The sequence below is a fragment of the Curcuma longa genome, chromosome 2 (assembly GCF_044706935.1).
Source record: "Curcuma longa cultivar G26 ecotype Majalengka, Jawa Barat chromosome 2, ITB_CL_G26_1.1, whole genome shotgun sequence".
Lineage (NCBI taxonomy): Eukaryota > Viridiplantae > Streptophyta > Magnoliopsida > Zingiberales > Zingiberaceae > Curcuma > Curcuma longa.
Window position 1 is genome coordinate 15,747,979 of NC_133862.1, and position 22,382 is coordinate 15,770,360.

The following is a 22,382-nucleotide window of genomic DNA, read 5'->3' on the forward strand; positions in this document are numbered from 1 at the left end:
ATTAACAAATTTTAGAAGATTATTTTCGATATTCGTGCATGAATCAATGAAATCGACAACTTCCGCTACATCAGGTGGTATCAGAGTTGAACTGAACTTGCGTAATCATGTCGCCAAAAAGACAGCAACGCGTCAACTACGCTTTGGATTGTGATATGGAGCAATAGTTTCGAGAGATGGTTGACGGACAGTTTGACCTATTTGTAGATCAACTAACAAAGAGGATGGCAGCGATGTTGGGAACCTTGAATAGAGGAAGTTTAGTCCAATGCAATAACAATCACTAGACAAACTCATTGGAGGAAGAGGACATTTTTAACGAGGAGGCTCCCTGTAGGCGTCGTAAAGCATCTGATAAATTTGCTCGCAACTTTGGGCTCCAAGCGCGAGATAAGTCCGTCCCCATGTCCACCTCCAAAACCAAGGTAGTAGGACTACGAGGAGGATCCTACTCTATGGGATCCTCCTAGAGCATGGCAAGATCCGAACAGAATCCAACCCCAACGAACAACCCCATCATCAGAGACCCCAAAGTTGGCAATGTAGATCTCCTCCGCCATCGCTACCTAGAAATACAAGTATATTCTAAGAAGGCGGAGAATGAAGTAAGTGTTCTAGATGATTCATCTCATGATAATTGCAATGCTTTATTAAAAGAGATTCGCTTCATCTCATGATAATTGCGATGCTTTGTTAAAAGAGACAAAGACAGACATTGAAATTGGTGCAAAGGTTGATTATCTTCCTTCTAATGTTAACTTATGGGGAGGACTATGTGCCACCATGAGCGCCAAGATGGAGTCGATGGCAAAATCAAGGAGAAAGAGACCATGAAGCTCTGTGAAGGTGCATCATTCATTTCTTCTTAAGTTGTGGAAATCTCCACACAATCTAGTCTAAAGAACCATGAGGAAAACTATTCTGGTGTTGTTGTACAGAGACAAACATTGGTTCTAAAATTGTTCTCCCTAAGAAATTGCTTTTAACCTCACTGGAAAAACATCAAAAGGTCCATGCTACCCGGATATTGCTGCCATGGTCATATAGATGAAATGCTCAGTTGATGTCATGATCATACTTTGGAGAAAATTATTCTTGATGTACCATTTGCCAGTCATGGCCATGAAGATATTATTGAAACAATATGCCAAGCGAATCAAATTTCTAGTGTTGACACTAGCAACAAACAAGATGATCATGAAAAACACAAAGGTTTCCCATGATTTTATATATTGTTTCAAGTGCTAAAGATGGAGAATGAGGTGAAGCTCTAATTGCCTGCATTGAGGTTGCTGTTAGATTTTATCACAATTTTAACAAGAGTAACAAGATTGGGCACCTATACTACTTCAGGTTCGTTTAGTCCTTGGTCCAAAATAAATCAACCTTAGCATGATGTGACACATTTCTCTAGATGCGATTGACCTATCAATTGCCCATTGGGTTCTACTGTAGAGACAAGGATAATTTTGAAGGATTTTTTTTGCATTCCACCCAACTAGCCAACAAATCAAGTGGAGCATCATTGTTCACGATCATCATCGTCAAGTTGCGCCTCCCTAGACATTTGAAGACTTTTGATGTCTTTAATATAAAGCATTTGATTTCTTTCCATGGTGATTCTTCTGATAATGATGTGGTCAGCAATTCGAGAACGAATTTTCTCTACCATAGGGATAATGATACGGAACAAGTTTAGTCTTTTTTTTTTGTTTTGCCGAGTTAGAGTTTAGGTATATTTTTGTCTTTCACAAGGTTAGTTTGAGTCTATTTAAAAATTTATTTAGTTGTTTTTAAGTAGTTTTGAATCAATAATATTTTCGACCGCCGTTTGCGTCGTTCTTTTCCTAAAACTTCGAGTTTTGGATGTTTATTTCCAAATATTCTTTTGTCGAATCAACAGGTTTTAAAAGATTACTTTCAGTATTCGTGCATGAATCAACGGAATCGATAGTTTCCGCTACATCACTACTCATATTTAGAGATAAAACACAACCTACAAACATGGTAGCATTCTTGCAACAAACCATTAGGGAATCACTTGTAGGGTCTTACGACTCCTAGGTTGGACCTTTGAGAGTTGGGTTGGATCAACTCTCATAATGATTTTTAACTCATGTCACTTGGATGTTATTTAAGCCCAACTGAAGACTGAGCTTCTAGTGTAACTTCTCAATTTTAGTTGGTCTAGTGGCTAATATGACAACTATAGTCAACAAAGATATTTTGAGTTGGTCCTCTTAGGTTGATAGAATGGGTAAAGTCCCTTGATTGACAATTATAATTGAGGTTTCCTATATGCACCATGTTAATGTCCTTTATATTATTATGTTTCATGTTGAGTTTATAGCATATGCATAGTTTTTCTCTTTGACTGTCTTGCTTATATTTTGTTTGACCTCTTGGATGGATCTCCTATCAAATTTATAAGCAATTCTCCTTTCTCTTTCCCTTCAAATTAGCCTAAGGCTTCTAGTAGTGTTGAGTCTTTGCATTAGGTGTGCTATTGGGTTAGTTAGATGCAGCCACAATTAGCTTTAGACTTCCCATGTTTTATAGAATTTTTTGATTAGTTTATTTTATGCTTCCACACTTTTACTTTATGCTTTGATATTTGTCTCTATTATATTGAACCTTTGTAAACATAATAACATGAACTTTATTTTTTCTAAAAGATTACTTCTTATTCATTATTATCATAATGCTTGTGTTCCTATGGGTACATGTATGGTCGTCTTACAAATGTTGTCTAGTGACTCGAGCATTAATTTTTAACAAACACAGGACATAATTGTCCTATTGTTCAATGTGGTCATTCCCAACCATGGGAAAGGGATCACTTGAGACATAAGACTCTAGTGAAGATAGTCGAAAGGTGATGCCACTTGGTGGGATTTAAAAGGCAAAGACAATTGATGACTACGCAACAAGGTCATCTACTAATTGGCTAGTAGCAAAGGAGGAAAGGGTGCACTCACTGAGATCAATTGGGAGAAGAGTGAAACCTTTGTTCATGGCAAAAGAATTCCTTCATCAACAAACTCTTGTGAAGTGAGCATAATCCCGCACGAACTGAGCATTATGAGCACCATTGGAGTCAAGGCGCAACTGATCACAGACCTAAAGGCAGGGGATGTGCCGTAACTAGGGAAGAAAGTATCCCAAACTGCAGGCAACAGACAACTTTGTCCACTAAGGCAAGGCAGAGGAATGTACCATCCTCAATCTTAACTGTCTCTAAGGATGCATAAGCAAAGTTGTTGTGGGACCAGAAGCAGGCCAGTAGGCATCAGAGGCAGGCGACGCTGGTGTCATTGAATGACGAATGAGTTAAGTGGAGAAGACCTCTGTAAGCAACAACATCACCATGTCCAACACACAAAACATGCAGGCTACCATATGGAAGAATTTAGATGGTGGAGAGTTGTAATGATACTGCAACAAAGAAGTGATAGGCCGCATAGGCGGCATGACAGGGCGCATGTGGCCAGGTGTTTGAATTTTGAATAGTAATTATATAGATGCTAACTAGCATGGAGAGTGGATTGGGCTTCAGGCTTTTGAGCTTGGTGAATATTTACTAGAAAGTAACACGGGCACAGGATAAAGAAAAAGGAAAATTAAAATAAATAAAAAAAATCTCAAATGGGCAAGAACAAGAAGAAATTGCTTAGTGTGAAGGTAAAGCAGAGGTGCAGCATGAAGATTACACCTCAAGGACTTCTTGCTACTTATGGGGTAGCATCTAAAGTTGAAGATTGGGCTCCCATAGTAGAGAAGGTACAAGATGATAGCAAGGAGTTGGTTGGCGGTCAAGAGTTAGATGGGCATCCCTTAATTCCAATCATTGTCGAGCATCAACAAGCCAACATAGTGAAGGGCAAACACTAGTACACAATGGTATTATTGAGCCGACGTCAAAGCAGATTAAGTATGAAAAAGAGGCAGATCAGGACCCCTCACTAGCCAATAAACCTGACAGGAAGAAGAGATAGGTAGATTTATCCTCTACCAATCGACTCTAAACCGAAGAAACAGCATTGTGACACCTCCAATCTATCAATAGTCAAGTAATCCTAAATATGATGATATAGATGTAATGGAGCAAGTGATGGGTTTTTGTCTAGTTGGAAGGTTCCCTAGTTGACAGGTGGTCAAAGACATGGTCAATCATTAGCACCTACCATAGAAATTGCAAGTTCATCAAAGATTGTCACTCCCATTGCCAAGCCTTTATACACTAATCAGCTAACTAAAACCAGGGAGGGCATCAGTTTTGCTCATCTGCTTGTGGAAATTGGCATATCCAAGGAGCTCCCACAACATGTGCCCGTCAAACTACCAGATGGAACTGAGGTAGATTTGAGTTGTAAACCTGCGGAAGGTGAAACAAATGCACAAGGTGCAAGGCTCAGAGCAGCTAGTTTGGCTCAACAGACTGTGCATAGTAGATCAAAGGAGCAGCAGCCTTCTGCAGCCATCTCAAACATCAATAACCAAGCATCAACGCAAAGCCAACAGCAGCACTCTGAACAGACAAGTTCAGCTACAGCACTAGTACACCAACAGATGCCAGCTGAGGAGGCCACTGCAACTGTAACTGGCAACTCCATACAAATCAAAACTTGGGCAAAAGCAGCTATGCAGAAATCTTTAGCCAGCAATGCCTCACCAATGGAACAGCAACCAATGGAACAAAAACCAATGGCACAACAACAAGATATCAGCAGGGGAAGGCAACATCATCTGCTGCAGTTTCAAAACTCAGAAGCAATGCTGTTAGGGAGATTATAAAAGAGAAATCAATGATGGTGGATGAACTAAATCACAGAACTGGAACATCCATTTCAGCTGTTGGCATGCAGCAAACATCTGCAGGAGGGTTGGATATGCGGTCACAAGGGAAAGGTTTTGCAGACTACCGTAAATCACAGCAGTATGCTCGGTAAATCAGCAATGGGGCAGCATCAACCACGACCAAGCCTATGAAAATTGCAGCCTGGAACATTATGGGCTTCAACAAGTCCCTATAGCAGAATGGAGTGGAGCACTTCTTTTCAGAAACATGGGATTGGAGAAATAGGATTGCCAGAAACAAAACTAATGCAGGATGCATTTCAGAAATTGCAAAGAATTAGGTTCAAGCAACTACAAATGGAGCACAGCACTGCAGGAGCACAAAGAGGACCAATGTTATTAATCTGGGATCGGCAAAAAGTTAATGTAGTGGTTCTGCACTTCCAACAGCAGTGGATACATTGTAAGGTAACTTGTAAGATCACTCATTGTTATTACGGTCACCTTTGTCTATGGAAATCTATCAATTGTTGCACCACGTCCACTGTGGACTTCTCTCCAGAGATTGAGTACGGGAATGGATTCTCCTTGGCTGCTCCTTGGAGATTTCAAATCAATGTTGTCAGTTGATGAGAAACAAGGTGGGCTGCCATTGACCAATTATCATATAGCAGATTTTCTGGAGTTCACAACCCAAGAAGATGATGTCGGTGGGCTGTAGATTTACTTGGATAAATGGTACCATTTTCTGTAAGCTCAATCGAGCTATGATCGACAAGGAGCGGATGGAAACTGATCACAGAATTTTTGCTGAGTTTTAACCTCCAAGCTGTCTTTCTGATCATGCATCTTGTGTGGTAACAATACTGGTAGAACAGCAGCGGATCAGGAAACCATTCAAGTTTTACAAAATGTGGACAGCACACGATCACTTCCTGCAGATTGTAGAGGCGGCCTGAAGTGCACAACCAAACAGCACGACACAGTTCAATCTCAAGCAAAAGCTTAACATTCTGAAACCTAAGCTTCAGCCCGTCAATAACCTGCATTACTAGCACATTTTGGAGAGAGGACAACGTTCCAAATCAGACCTTGAAGAAGCCCAGCTCACTGGATCATGTACAGGGGAGATGGATGCTCAATATAAGCAGTGTTTGCAACAAGCAACGAATCTAACTGAAGATGAAATATCCTTTTACTCAGTGTCCAAGGCTGCCTATCTTAAGGGTTGTGATAGAAACACAAAATTCTTCGATGATGTAACAACAAGAAGAATGTGATTGTAGCCTTGCAACGAAGCTCTGGTGAGGTAACATCCAGCTGGGAGGAGACAGTCTCTGATTCTACAGCTAACTTTCAAAATCTTCTTGGGAATGCAACAAACAGAGCTGAGATAAATCTGAATCGGTTTAGGCATGGGCAGGTTCACAATTGATCCAGTCTTTGTTTATTGGTGATGATCAAGCCCCTGGGCCTGATGGCTATGGTGCAAGGTTCTACAACTATGATTGGATGGTTATAGAGCATGATTTTCAAGCAGCCATTGTAGAATTTTTCAGCACAGGCAGGCTCCTCAAACAATGAAATCACACTCTTATTGCACTAGTACCAAAATCCCTTCGTGCAACTAGAGTAGAGGATTATAGATCCATTTCATGTTGTACAGTCTTTTATAAAGTCATAGCCAAGATAGTTGCAAGGCAGAGGTTGTGAGCTCAAGCAACAGTTGATAAAAGGAGTCTGTTGTAGATAATATCCACTTAGCTCAAGAGCTACTAAGGAAATATAAGAGGAATAGAATCTCCCCTAGGTGCATGCTTAAGATGGGCATGCATAAATTTTTTTCAGTTAGTTGGGACTTCTTGCGGATGCACTACATGGTTGGGGTTCCCATATCAGTTTATTGCATGAATCATAGTGTGTTACCACTACCACCTTCTCACTTGTTGTTAATGGAGGACTCTATGGACACTTCAGAGGAGTTAGAGATCCGAGATAGAGGGACCCACTATCCCCATACATATTTGTAGTTGGCTTGTGCTTAAATGTGTTCTCACAACAATTACATCAGGCTACATCAAATACAGCCTTTGACTATCATTTGAAATGTGTTGCAGATCACACACCTAGCAAGCATATATTGACGACCTGCTACTCTTCACCAAGGGTGACACTTCATCAGTGGGCATACTTGCTTGTTGCTTAGAGTGGTTTGGTGGGATAGTGGGACTGCACGTCAACCAGCTCAAATCGAAAATCTACATGGCTTGGGCGGATGAACAAATCAAGGTCAGCTTGATGGAAACTTCAAGGTTCCAAGAGGGTACATTCCCATTTGGGTATCTTAGTATACCACTTGCTTTAGAGAAACTCAGGATATCAGAGACAATATATTGGTGCCATCATTAGTGAGCTTCAGTCTTGTCCACAATGCATACTTTCTTATGTGGGAAAAATGTAGTTGATAATGTCAGCTCTTCAGAGAATTGTATGTTTCTGGCTATCCTTCCACTATCGTTTCAGATGATTATTATCTAGTTATATTAGTTAATATATTATTTGGTCATATTAGGCAATATATATTCTTAATTATGTAGTTGTCAATTAATCTAATTATAGTTTCCATAGTTGGATTCATTCCTTAGAAAGATTCCTAGTTTGTATATAAATAGACCTCTTATGTAAAGGATGGTGGATTAAGAGGAATAACATTTCTTTTGGAATTTTTCATAACATGGTATCAGAGCCTTAGGTTTTCCTCTCACCGTTTTTTTTCTTCTCCAACCGACGCTTCGTTGGTGTGAACGAATCGTGTCCTTTAGGTTTGACGCGATTCGGGATCGAAGGCTCTGCTGGCATTGAAAGTTATGTTTAGACTTTGACATCACCCCGCGATCTCCTCTATGCGATATTGCTGCGGGCCACCGTCCAGTCCGTCTGCGCGACTTGGAATTGCCACATGAAGGAACTCAACAGCACTAGGATTCCTTCTCCAGTTTCTCCCACTGGGCCAGCGTTCGGATTCCTTCTCCTTCCTCTGCTCACTGTTGGCCATAGCACACTCACGATCGCCGAAGGAGGCGACGTTCGACGACGGTCGACGTACGCATGATGGGAGAGCGCGACCACGGAAAAGAGAGGCGGTGCTAGGGTTCATACTCGGCGTCTTCCAGGAAGAAGATAAATAGGGGTGTGGCCAGGCTGGGTTTTACCGCGATCCTGTTTTGAGAAGCTACAGTGCCTCTACGACTCCTCTTAGCACAAGATTCGCATCCAATCTCTCAATCTTTGACGAATTTGGTATTAATTTCTCCGTGGCGCTATATTAGTTGGTCTTTCTTTCACACGTGGATTTATCTGTACTTCAAAAGTTTAGATTTTTCTTTTATTTGATTTTCTTTAAGATAAAAATATGGCTGAAAATAAACCTTCTATTATGACGGAAGTGGTGCCTGTGATGTCTAAAATCACAGATTATAAGTTAAATGGTTCAAACTATTTGAATTGGAGTAAAACTGTTCGCCTTTACCTATGAAATATTGACAAGGATAGGTATTTTACTGATGACCCTCCTCAAGATGATTCGAGGTAGACATGACTGAGAGAGGATTGTCGTTTATTTCTTCAGATTCGAAATTGTATTGATAGTGAGGTAATTGGTTTGATTAATCACTGTGAATTTGTTAAAGAATTGATGGATTATCTAGAATTTTTGTATTCTGGAAAAGGGAATATCTCCCGTATGTATGAGGTTTGCAAAGTTTTTTACCGTGTGGAAAAGCAAGATCAACCACTGATTAATTATTTTATCGCATTCAAGAAGACATATGAGGAGCTGAATATGTTACTGCCCTTAGCCCTGATGTGAAGGTTCAACAACGCCAAAGAGAACAGATGACGATCATGAGCTGGTTTATCTCCTGACTTTATCTGTCAAATCACAAATTCTCTCTGGTTCTGAGGTCTCCTCTTTACAAAATATATTCAGTCGCATGATGGAGCCTTGGAATTACTTTAGCTGATGGGTCTTCTTCTTGTGTTAATGGGTCTGGCACTTCAATTCTTGCCAGACAAAAATTTTTTGGAGACGGATTCTTTTCAAGTAACCCTCATATTCGATCAACCATGTGCTTGATCGATGCATAAGATCATTGGGCTCTTGTGTTGGTATTCAGGATCCATACAAAGAAAACAATAACAACTATGCAGCGGAATGAAGTAGTTGTACCTTTCTTCTTTGTAGGTTGTGTAGATGATTGTACATACCCGAAGACCTCTTGATCTTCTGCTGTATTCCTCTCCTCTTCTTGGACGTTGTGTGGGCAACGATCTACCAAGATGACTCCACCCAATTCCTTTCTTTTCCTCTCTTCCAAATCGATGGCAACAAGAGAAGGGAGAACCTATGGTAGAACCACCACCTTCTCCTCTTCCTCTCTTCTTTTCTTCCTCTCTCCTTCTCCTTTCCAAGCCGCCACCTTCTCCTATCCTCTTCTTCCTTCTTTGGGCGCCGGCCCTAGGAAGAAAGAGAAACCTACTAGGTTGGGCGCCGGCCTTAGGAAGAAAAGAGAAAGTTTTTCCTTTTACCTTTCTTGGCCGCCCACCCTCTCCTTCTAATTCTTTCTTCTTTAGGAGCCGGCCCTAGGAAGAACTAAGGGAAGGAGAGGTGGCCGGCCCTAAGGGAGCCGGCCCTAATCTTAGAGAAAACCATGGGTGCCGCCCTAGGAATTTAGAGAGGGAAGAAGTTAAAGGGGCGAGGAGCCCTAGGTGAACCAAGGAGGAAAGGAGGATGCTTTTGTGGCCGACCCTTAGGTTTAAGGAACCATGAGATTATGATCTTTGCCTCTCCTAATCCTTCCCTTTTATAGCTATGCCATCTTAGAAAATTTAGAAAGAATCTAACAAACTTTTCTTATTCAGATTTAGTTAGAAAAAATCTAATAAAATCTCTTGATAAGATTTTGTTAGTTTCTTAATAAATTTCCTTAACTAAATTTTGTTATTTTTTTAACAAAATCTCTTAATAAAATTTCGTTAATTTCTTAACAAAATTTCTTTATTAAGTTTTGTTATTTTTTCTTAACAAAATTTCTATGAAAAAATCATAACAAAATTTTGTTTAGGATTTAGAAGAAATAGAATTCTTAACAGAATTTCATAACGGAAATTCTTAACAGAATTTTTCAGAAATAGGAAAATTCTTAACAGAATTTTAGAAATTCTTAACAGAATTTTCTAACCGAAATTCTTACGGAATTCTCTCAGGTGGATACGAGGCTTTATCCAGAGGCTACAGTAGGGACCTAGAGGAGGAATTGGTTTTAACCTCCTGATGGGCTTGGGCTTCCTGTGTTCTCCCTGAACACCCAACTCAAGTCCATCAATAATAACCCATACCACTAAAGGGTTATTATTGAACTACCTCACCAATCCCATATTATAATATGGGCTCCTTCTTATCATGAGTGCATTAATCTCCCTGTGTTTAAGATATCGTATGTCCGTCAATTAATTGAATTACTGACAACTCAATTAATTAACTTCTTATTCCGAGAGTAGTACCACTCAACTTTATTATCATGCGGAACTAAGTTTACTTGCAAGATTTACATGATAATCCTTATGAGCTCCTCAAGGGAACATCATCAGCCTAATTATTAGGACACAGTTTCCTTCTATAATCAACAACACACCATATACATAGCATTATCTCCCAACTCATCGGGCCTTTTGATTTAACGAATAAATCTCACCCTTTGATGAATTAAAGAAATACATACTAAGTATATGTGCTTGTTATTATATAGGGATTAAGAGCATGCACATCCATAATAACTGAGGTCTAGTTCGATTATATAGTCAGTATAAATCGAACGACCTCAAACGGTCCTACTCAATACACACAAAGTGTACTAGTGTAATTTAATAGTCAAGATAAACTAATACCAATTACACTACAACCACTCCAATGGTTTGTCCCTATCCATCTTGGTTGTGAGCTACTATTTATAATTTATAAGGAACTGATAACATGATCTTCTGTGTGTGACACCACACACCATGTTATCTACAATATAAATTAAGTGGACAACTGTAATTCTCATTTAATAACACATTATATAAAATGCAGACATTTGACCAATGTGATTCTCATTTCAAAATATTTTAACAGATGTTCATACAAAAGCTAGGCTTATAATATACATCCCAACAGGAGGCCTCTACATTCTTGACCCATCTGTCTCAAGATCCTTTGCTTGCTCGAGTGTAACATCTCCTTTCGAGGCTCATTGTAGGTTAAGTTATCTATCTCTTCCTTTGCTTAAGAAGCTTTGTCCACAATATAGTATGGTGTCTTCTTTAAATTGTGAGTCACATCAGTTTGCAAAGCATCACCGTCTTAGTTCGAATTCAAGAATAAATAAACGTGCTTTTAGTCCTTTTGAGTTAGTTCACTCTGATATTTGAGGTCTTTGTCCTATTTTGTCTAAACCTGATTTTAGATATTTTATCAATTTTGTGGATGATTATTCTCGTATAACCTGGTTGTATTTAATGAAAAATCATTCTGAGTTATTTTGTATATTTTGTGTCGCGATTAAAACTCAATTCAATACATCCATCCATACTTTACGAAGTGATAATGCTAGGGAATATATATCGAGTCTATTTCACTCTAATATTAGTCAGAATGGTATGCTTCATGAAACCTCTTGTGTTAATACTCCATCCCAAAATGGTGTAGCTGAGCGTAAGAATAGACATCTTCTTAAGACTGTAAGACCCCTTTTATTTCAAATAAATGTTCCCAAATCTTTTTGGGCAGATACAATTTCTACAGCATGTTTTCTTATTAACCGTATGTCATCATCTGTTCTTCATGATGAGATCCCTTACAAAGTTCTGTTTCCAAAGTAATCGTTTCCTGTTAATCATAGGATATTTGGTAGCACTTGTTTTATTCGGGATGTTCGTCCATATGTCACTAAATTAGATCTCAAGTCTTTGAAGTGTATCTTCCTTGATTATTCTCGTCTTCAAAAAGGCTATAGGTGTTATTATCCTAGTATTAACAAATATCTTGTCTCGATTGATGTCACCTTCATAGAAGACACACCTTATTTCCCATCCTCACTTAGCCCGACTTCTCAAAAGGAAGATGATTTATTGGTATATTCTATCACCCCATCCGCACCTATTATGGAACCGACTCCTGACAAGCCTCCTATTATTCAAGTATACTCCAGGCGTCGACCTCTTGATTTATATCCTACACCTACTACTTCGTCATCAGATCCACCTCCGAGTGATGATCTTCCTATTGCGTTACGTAAAAATAAACGTTTGTGCACTTATCCTATTCTTCTTTTGTTTCCTATAACGGCTTGATGTCTTCTTCCTGCTCTTTTATTGCTTCACTTGATTCTATTTTTATTCCTAAAACTGTCCGTGAGGTCATATCTCATCCTGGTTGGAAAGAGACAATGATAAAGGAAATGAAAGCTTTGGATGATAATGACACTTGGGACTTGGTTGATCTACCTTTAAGCAAGTAGGCTATTGGATGCAAATGGGTATTCACAGTTAAAGTCAATCCGGAAGGATCAGTTGCTAGACTAAAAGTCCATCTTGTTGCTAAGGGCTATACTCAGACATATGGTGTGGATTATTCTGATACTTTTTCTCCTCTTGCAAAGTTGTCATCAGTTCGATTATTTATTTCACTGGCTACTACTCATCATTGGCATTTATATCAACTTGATATCAAGAATATTTTTCTTCATAGTGATCTTCAGGAGGAGGTGTATATGGAGCAACCTGCTGGTTTTGTTACTCAGGGGGAGATAGGGCGAGTTTGTCGTCTTCGAAAATCTTTGTATGATTTAAAACAGAGCTCTCGTACTTGGTTTGGAAAATTTAGTCAAGTTATTGAAAAATTTGGTATAGTGAAAAGCAAGTCTGATCATTTTGTATTCTACAAGCGGTCAGAAGTTGGTGTCATTCTGTTGATCGTGTATGTGGATGATATTGTTATTACTGGAAGTGATATTGTTGCCGGTATAGTTTCGATATTTTTAAAATATAAAATATATTAATTAAAATAAAAAATTTAATCTAAATATTTAAAAATAAAAAATAAAATTTTTTGATAATTTTATAGGTTTTAATAGGGCCTATTTAAATTATCCTGAATTATAACTTTGAACTATAGCTAGGAGTTGATTATTAAAATCCAATTAAAACCTAAGTTAAAAAAAAAAAAGAAAAGAAAAACATCGCGGTCGCGCGATCGCTGCACGCGGACGCGGCTGCGCGGAGTGTTGCGGGGCCCCGGCGACATCGCCGGCTCCGGGCGACGCCTCCGGCAGCGTCGCCGGCCCCGGGCGGCGTCACGGGCCCCGGGCGGCGCCTCCGGCGGCGTCGCCGAGGCCTCGCGACGCCTCAGGAGCGTCGCCGAGGCCTCGCGACGCCTCAGGAGCGTCGCCGAGGCCTCGCGACGCCTCAGGAGCGTCGCCGAGGCCGCGCGACGCAGCCGGAGGTTCCGCCCGGAGCCGGCGACGCAGCCGGAGGTTCCGCCCAGAGCCGGCGACGCCGCCGGAGGCGCCGCCCGGCCGGAATTCATGTGCCGACGCTGTGCCGGTGCCGGTGCCTCGGCGGAACGAGATTTTTTGTGCGTATCGGGCGATACGGCACGAAATTTCAAATCTAGACCAACATTTATAGTCTCTCTCTCCCTCAATCTCTGCATCTATGTAGTGTTTGCAAATTAGTTATGATTAAGGAAAAACAGAAATATTTAACAAGAAATAAGGTCCTACATATACGGCAATTGATGACAATTTTACCATAAATTCTAAATTGCAAAGTGAGCAATTCTTATAATATCTCACCTATAGGCCCAACTGGTGGATCATCTATAACATTGGTTACAGGTATTGGAATGTTCTCTTGACCACCACTCAGGTCTTCACACACTAGTCTGAGAGGATAAAGTCAGCTTCAAAATGCATATTAATGAACACTCACAGAAGACAAAGTAGCATGCTCAATAATGGGGAAAATAATAGCATTGCTAAAGACAATACCATGAGTAACAGAAATTTGATATCATGTCCAACCAAAAGATTGAAACCAAATGCATGCACACACTCACACCATCTTAGCATGCACACATTCACACCATCTTATATACTTAAAATCAAACAAGTTTCCTTCTAGTAGATAATTATAGTACTATGGAAAACAAATAATAATAATAGTATAATAAGATCATTACTAGCAACCAATGCTTTAGACAAAGTATCAAGTACCAACCAATCAAACTTAACTTGGTATTAAGAAATGACAAAACCAACTGCTAAACACAAAGTCAAAATGTTCACTGGCTTAACAACGTTAATAATAAGTAATGACTAAAAATATTATTAAAAAATAATATATTGAAGCTAATAATACAAATGTCTGCAATTTTTTAGCTAAGCTTTAAGTATGTGTCATATTAGTTCAATTTTCTTGATACAAACAAGATCAAGCATTAAAAACTCAAAGATACAAGTTGGCCAAGCTTAAGTTTTTGGCATAGTAGGTTTTCCATTATACTTTGAACATGATAGGAAAGCAGAAACCCAAGCGCGTGCAGTGACAGTAGTTCAAAAGATGGTAACAGTTGAATAAGCCCACTTATTTGGCTTGGTTGGACCATTAAACATTCCCTAACCACATGTGAGTACTATGTGAATAAATGTGTAGATGGAACTATTTCCTAACAACTGGTCATCCAATTATTGTTAGATACAACATCAGGGGATTATTATTCAAGTGACTAGGATTATGCATGGATCTTGGAGGTCAAATAATGCTGTTATATTAATAGCCTATGGGAAAACTGTTTCGATGTATCATTTGGTGTTTCAACGTATCATGTTGACATTTCGACATATGATGCTAGTGAAGAATTGGTGTGCAAGGAGCAAGGAGATGAAAAAAAGAGAATACAATTATATGTCTAATTTTATAGCATGTCAAGGGATTTCGAATGTCAATATGACACAATACTCATTGACGTTATTAATATATCTTAGGATAGCTTCCTGGTGACTTGTATCAAGTTTTGAAAATTTATGTGAAAGACATTTTGACCATACCGCCCAACACAGTACGAGATTTCAAACAATAATTAAAGTGGCATAATAGCTCAATAAAAACTTTTTTGGCAAGGACGTTCAAACACTTAAAGGTTTTCTATGAATTAAGCTACTTCGAAGTAAGCTAGTATATAATGCAAAGAACTTTCATTCTCAAAGGAAGTATGTCACTGACCTAACATGCTATTGATCTACATGAGATGGGACTTTTTTATGAAAATCGATGGATACTTAAAAGATTTTCGACCATTCCCCAATTATGATGAAGATATGCCCAATGATATATCCTACAAGCAAGCTAATCTATTAAAATGCTACCCATTTGAACTTACCATTTACAACTGGGGCCAGTTAGACATAAATATAAAGTCCTAACTAGTGCCACTAGGAGTGTATCCTTCTTCAATAGATTTAAAAATTTCACCTAGGAAAAGTATTTTATACAAAAAAGATAAGCATAAAAATTGAGATCTATATTAATGCAAACTATATTAGCTTGGTAAGTGATCATAATTCATCTCTAGATGTCATATGCTTGTTGGGATAAATTTGATTGCTAGAAAGAGAAAAAAGTGTTAAGGCATCTACTAGTATTGAGGAAATATTGAGTCGTCATGCCTGTGCAATTGAATACCTGATGGATATTGATGTTTGTTGATTGAGCCAACGGCTTACATTTTGATAACAAGCCAACTTTCACATTGCCAATAATTATTATCTTCCAAACACAGGTATTGTCAATTTATCTATGGACTATTCTTTAACTTACAAGCATACAAACTCTACTTGTAGATAACATCTGAAGGTTTGTTGACTTTCAAATTATTTAAGAAATCAAATGAAATACAAGTCTATGTTCACCTTGATAATGTTGAGAGTAGTTTATTTGAGATTGCATTTACAATACTTCGTACCATAGAATCAAAAACCATATCGTGTCAATCGCGGATCATCACGATGTCAAGGAAACAACTCCAAGTTGTTTTAAAAATATATGTATATAAATTCATTTATTTATTTTACATTTTTAATTTTTTAAAATTTATTTATTTATTATTTCTAACCATTAATTTAAATTTCTTTTCTATTTTTCTTTTTATTTCTTTAACCCATTAATTTTTTTCCTCCATTATTAATTTTTCTCTTCTTCATCCATCCATAAGGGTAAACAATGAGATTAAAAAAAACTTTTTTACTCTTTAACAATCATTAATTTTTTCTTCTATCTATCTATGAAAAATCCCTCATAAAAACAGTTAATTTTTTTCTTCTATCTATCCATAAAAAAGCCAAGGATGGTTAATTCTTTCCCTCTATTTATTTACAAAGTAAACAAAAAAAAAACCTCTTTAAGATGAAAAAAAAACAAATTGTTTAAAAAAAAAACATGATATAATTGTAACCTTATAAAATATACTACTATGAATTAAATTATTATATATATTTTTAATTGATTCAAAAAATATAAATTTAATTTAATTTAAACATCTTGTCATATCTACATACTTGGTTATTTGGTGATTTTAACTAATCCTAAATTAACTTTTACTCAATAAGCATTAAATATTTTATGAAATAATATTAAATTTTGAATTTAACTTTCAATATCTCAAAGAAAACTCAATAATAAGTATCTATAATAATCAAATATTGATAAAAATATTTTTTAATTAATATATTTATATTCTAAAAACTATTGAATTGGTTATTTGGTGATTTTAACTAATCCTAAATTAACTTTTACTCAATAAGCATTAAATATTTTATGAAATAATATTAAATTTTGAATTTAACTTTCAATATCTCAAAGAAAACTCAATAATAAGTATCTATAATAATCAAATATTGATAAAAATATTTTTTAATTAATATATTTATATTCTAAAAACTATTGAATTGGTATCAGCATGGCACGGCACGACACAACACGGTACCAAAATCATATCGTTCTGGTCATAAATTGAAACTTCGATATAGTGTGAAATTTTAAACCTTGCATTGTACTACAAGTTTACCACTTATCTAAATATAAATGCCCTTTCTATGCATAGTGACCCATTCAACAAGTGACTAAATCATTCTTCACCAACAAAAATTGTTAAAATGGATCATGTTTTCTCAAAAAATGATGGTGGCACTAATTCATACAAAAAGCTTGAAATGAAACAGTACCATCAGAATGGATGTGAAACAGTTGTGGCACGCAAAAAGCTTGAAATGAAATTTAAAGAACTATAGAGAAAAGCACTCAAGATTTATGTGAATCAACCTGTACATAAATAGAACACAAACATCAATTATTTAGACACGGATTAGCTAATAGGTAGGCTAGAGATCAAGGTGGTATACCAAAAGGAACAAAAACGTATTCTACTGAAACATATGTTTGAATGAAACATCTTCAGATTAACAGAGGAATGGTATTAATGGATTAGTGGAATATATATTAGAGATTAGCTAACCTATTCTTGAAGAAGCATAGATCATATATCAATCAAATATTAGAAGGATAGCATTGTTTTCATCAAGGATCAAATAATCTTTATGAGTTAGAAACATTTTTAGTAACCAAATTTGATTCCAATCTGCAGGCACATTTATAAGAGCCTTTAATTATCATTCATTCCATCAATTCTCAAAAATGTTACTTGACATGATGTTTGGCTAAGATAGTTCGAAGAAAATAAAGAGGCCAACATAATAGACATCCCAAGAAAAGCAAAAGAAATAGAGAACTCCAAAAACTTCTTCACTTGTTCCATCCATCAGAGTTAAATATCAGAATAGAAAATTAAATCAGTCAAGTATAATTTCAGCCATATGCAGCATCTATGGCAGCTAAATGACATTTATCCATTAATACTCCGAAACAACAATTCACTATATGTTGATCCACAACCATAAAAAACAAAAAAGATATAATCCTACAATCTCAAAAAATCTAAAGAAAATAAAGATCAGAGTTCATGCAACCACAGTGCTGAGCTAACTTTATCATTTGTCCATGAACATCAAGTGTAGATTTGATTATCAACAACAGAACAATAAATGAGAAAACAAAAGTATATTTCATACCCACGGAGGTTTGAAATTGACCTAGGAGCTTGTGCTCGAGCAAAAAACACCTGAAATGAGAAATAAATTAAAAAAACTAAGTGGAACAGATGTGTTAGAGATGTCAATGTAGAACATGACTATATACACAAGTAGAACCTGATGATAATATCATTGACAGTGACAGACACAGTTTGAAATCCTAAGCCATGCTAGAGTTTCAATAACTAACCAGAATGGTACAGTTTCTATACAGTGCCTGAATTTTGACCCACAATCCCAGTGGAAAACATAGAGGTGGAAGGAGAAAGAAGATGAAAAAGGAAAAAGAAGATGAAGAAGAAGAAGATGAAGAAGAAGAAAAAAAGAGAAGAAGGAAGGAGAAAGAAGATGAAAAAGGAAAAAGAAGATGAAGAAGAAAAAAAAGAGAAGAAGAACGCTACGTACTTAGGGGCAAGGTTTAAAGTATTATTCAAGCTGAAGTTAGTTTCAGTTCTTGGCTAGAAGATAATAGCTCCAACACTGTGTTGTCCTGATAGTCAACACACAACATTGATCAAAGTATATTGAGGTGAATTTAAATCAATACCCTTTCACTTAGTTTATTTACAAATAAGTGTAGCAATCAAACAGTCGATTGAATTAAATTTTAGTATGGATACTCGACATATTTCAATGTGTGTTAAAGCATCCTGACAAAGAATAAAATGTTTCTTATTCATTTGATCCTCTGTCACTTTATTTTCTATTTTAATAAGAGTATATTCAAAATGATCTTGTTCTTTATTTATTCAATGCATGTTGAGATAAATTTTATTTGATAATCCTCTTCCACTTAACTTTTTTTTTACTTATACAAATAAAACCATTGAAATTAAATAATCAACTTAATTAGAATTTTAGAGAAAAATTTTTAAAAATAAAAAATATTGCTTGAATTCAACTTGATGCGTATCATAGTGTATCAAATGTCAACAAGATATGATTCTTTAGCAAAGTTGACACAAACGACATGAGAAATTATTTGATTAAATCAAAACGATCCATTTCAATGTTGTTCCCGAGTATGGTGCAAGACAAAAAGATTCTACTCATTCACACAACAATGATAAATGTGTATATGTAAGACAACATTTCATAAGAAACCTCAGTTGCATGCCCTCAGTATTAGGGAAATGATTGGGCTTATGATTGGGCTTAACCACATTTTTTGATGGGTTACCAATATAGTTTAAGTTAGGTGTCTTTTAATTTAATGGGCATCAAGTGTGCAAGCACCTGGATATTGCACATGGCGGTTGTGAGGTCAAGTGTTGGAGGCTTTGATTGAATGAAATTCATGAAGCTTGTATTCATGGCAATCATGGAAATCATGTGCTCGAGTGGTGATGGCCTGATCAAGTGAAGCATGGAGCTTGATGGACTTTGATAGGATTGAGTTATTAACATCACGAGTATAGGCATCCTGTTCTTGGGCAAGGTGACTTGGATCAAATTGGAGACCTAGACCTTAGGGTGGAGCTCAATGGATCCGAGAGTTGTAGGTTCAGATTGGTTGCTTCAATCAGATTGTTGTACCAGAGTTTGACAGGAGCTTGATCAACTCGAGAATCAGAAGTCCTAAAGTTTGAAAGCCATGAGAGATTACATTGAGTGATTGTAGTCTTGTATAACTTTGTGATTGTCTAGGTAGTGAGTGAGTTGCTTAAGGCTTGATGGTTGTGAATCCTTTAATTGCGAGATGACCTCCAAAATCGTATTTTGTTAACTGGCTTAAGTTTTAACTCTTGTGCAAGCTTATGATGGAGTCTTAGCCAATTGAAGGGGCATTACACAAGTTGTCAGACTCAAGTATGTCAACTGTAGGCTTTTTTCAATTGATTGAAGGCTTCAATATCAAGCTTTTGGTTATTTACCTTTTCCCTAATCTTTCACTTTTATCTTTAGAAAGAGGTGGCAATTTATTGTGATTGAAATCTCTCCTAAGGGTTAAGCTTGTTATCATCATTTATATTTATATCAATTTTATCTTATTTTATCGTTGCTAATCAAATCTTTTTTCCTCTTCCTCTTACTCATTTAATGTGTGTATTTATTATAGTTTCATATCACCTAACTGTAGCATTTATTGATCGTCTTAAAATTTTCCTTAATAGATACAACCCAACTTTCTCTCGAATATTCTTATTTTTTTATCCTAATCATACTCGTATGTCCGCACATCCACCTTAAGATCATCATCTTTGCGACTTTCATCTTGTGCTTGTGCTCAAGTCAACAATCTAACATCCAACTCCATATACCATAACAAATTTAACTGATGTTTTCTAGGACTTCCCTTTAAATTTTAGAGGTACGTTACAATCACAAAGAACATCTGATGCTCTCCTCCATTTCAACTATCCTACTTGTATTTTATATAAGATATCTCTCTCGACCCCTTTGTTTTTATAGTTAATCAAAGTTAAATCTAATTAGGATCTCAAAAATCTCAGTCTCAAACCCTAAACACAAAAAGGGCTACAAAAGGGGTTGTAAGAGCTCACGGAATGGGTTATAGAAGAAGTTGGGAGGTGCAAGGGTAGCTAGGCTTAATAAAGCAATACGAGCATTAGGACAGCTACAACGCAAGGCAACACAACTATTCATAAAGATGATCAAAGAGGAATATTGATTAACTTCAACTCATTGGAGTAGATCGTTCTTGTAGAGCAATGTCGCCAAAGTAGGGTGTAGTGGTCGTGAGGGTGCTTTAAGAGGCAACAATCATGCGACCATCAACGACAGCGCATGGGAGCATAATGGAATTGGACAAAGGTACTAAGGGTAGTGGTGATATCATTGAACATTCTCGAGGAGGAAATCAAGCAAGCTATGTGGTGGCATCCATTAGGTGGTGAGGACAATCAAAGAAAGGTAGCCATCTATTGAACAAGACTAGAGGCCAAAGATAGTGGAAGATGGAGAAGGTGGTCGAGAAAGGAAAGACATGGAATAATGGTGTACGACAAAGCGATGGAGCATGGTAATCTTTTTTCCTTGCAATTGGTGTAGGCTTAATGGGGAAATCTATGGGTGTAAAGATAATAAAGGAAAATACGATGTAGGGGATGGAAGAACTAGTATTATGACTAAACAATCAAGCTTCGGCTCTAATACCAATTGATGTAGCACCAAGCTGTGGAGAAACAAACTTAAAGCATTGGACTACCACAATGATAAACTTACCAAGAAGAAAATACAACCATTTCAAGGATGTCTTATAAAGGGGGAGCTAGATCTCTAACCCAAGTAACATTGCAAATAATAGATGAATTGGTAGACAAACTGGCAAATGACCAATAAACTCGCATATGAACTAGTGGATGTACTCACAAACAAAGTATAAACTCACAAATGAACTCACAAACAACAGGCAAACTCACAAATAGTAGAAGAACTTACATACAAAAGGATAAGAGGATGAGCTCATGTTTAAGTATTTACTCATGAAATAGAATTTCAGACCTACCTGTGTGTTAGTCGACAAGTGGAATAAAAAATTTCACTTATGTGGACCGACAAGGATTAAAATGGAAAATGTTGGTTCTCCTAGAGATAGAGATGATTACAAGTATAGGGCTATAACAAATGTGAGTATATTGAGGTTACACAATTGATGATTAAGTTGAGACATGTTCCAATAAAGTCAATGAAATACTACGCCAACCATGCTACTATACATAGCCACTAATCTGATGTTTACTAAGAGACAAAGCATAGAGATTGTTAGTTTATCCGAGAGAAAACACAATACAATGAGATCATCAACTTATTTATGAGTTTTATTTGGTAATGGAACAAAATACAAAAAATTGATTGCTAATTCATCTAAACATAATCCAATGAGATCATCACCTGATTCTCAATGGCAATAATCAATTAGCAAACTTGCTAAACAAAATTAGAATTGACTACATTTGCAAGAAACTGATTTTCATAATATATTTAAAGCAGTTAACCAGCGTTGTGGACGAGAAAGGTAAATATCCATAGTACATGGATTGGCACTACAGTTATTTATGCTAATTAATAGGTTAAAGTGACAATAATTACGTTGGTGACAATCTAATTTATGCTAATTTATCCATAATATATTTTTTTAATTTCCTTATTGTCCTATGTATATCCTAAATTTGGACAATTTTTAAACTAGACTTCATATCCAACTTTAAAAAATCACATGTCTAATACTTAGATTCATATTCATATCAAATAATCATATTCCAGTCCATGTGACATACAAAGGAAAATACCTCACAAATGTTGGCTATTATATATTAATTGTGACATATTTTGGCATCGGAATGAGACCCCTCTAATACATGCCAAGTTTAGGTGTGAGCA

The 22,382-nt window shown here is 36.8% G+C and overlaps 1 protein-coding gene across 4 annotated transcripts in view; it reads right to left on the reverse strand.

Annotated features, from left to right (window-relative positions):
* The window catches only part of LOC141821205 (histone-lysine N-methyltransferase, H3 lysine-9 specific SUVH4), an 86,941-nt gene that overhangs the window by 17,200 nt on the left and 47,359 nt on the right, over window positions 1-22,382 (reverse strand). For all 4 annotated transcript variants that reach the window (XM_074708598.1, XM_074708600.1, XM_074708599.1 and 1 more), the window contains 2 exons: window positions 18,018-18,067; window positions 13,689-13,777 (listed from right to left, as the gene is read on the reverse strand). In XM_074708598.1, the coding sequence (XP_074564699.1) occupies window positions 13,689-13,777; window positions 18,018-18,067 (139 nt within the window). The remainder of the gene's footprint in view (window positions 1-13,688; window positions 13,778-18,017; window positions 18,068-22,382) is intronic.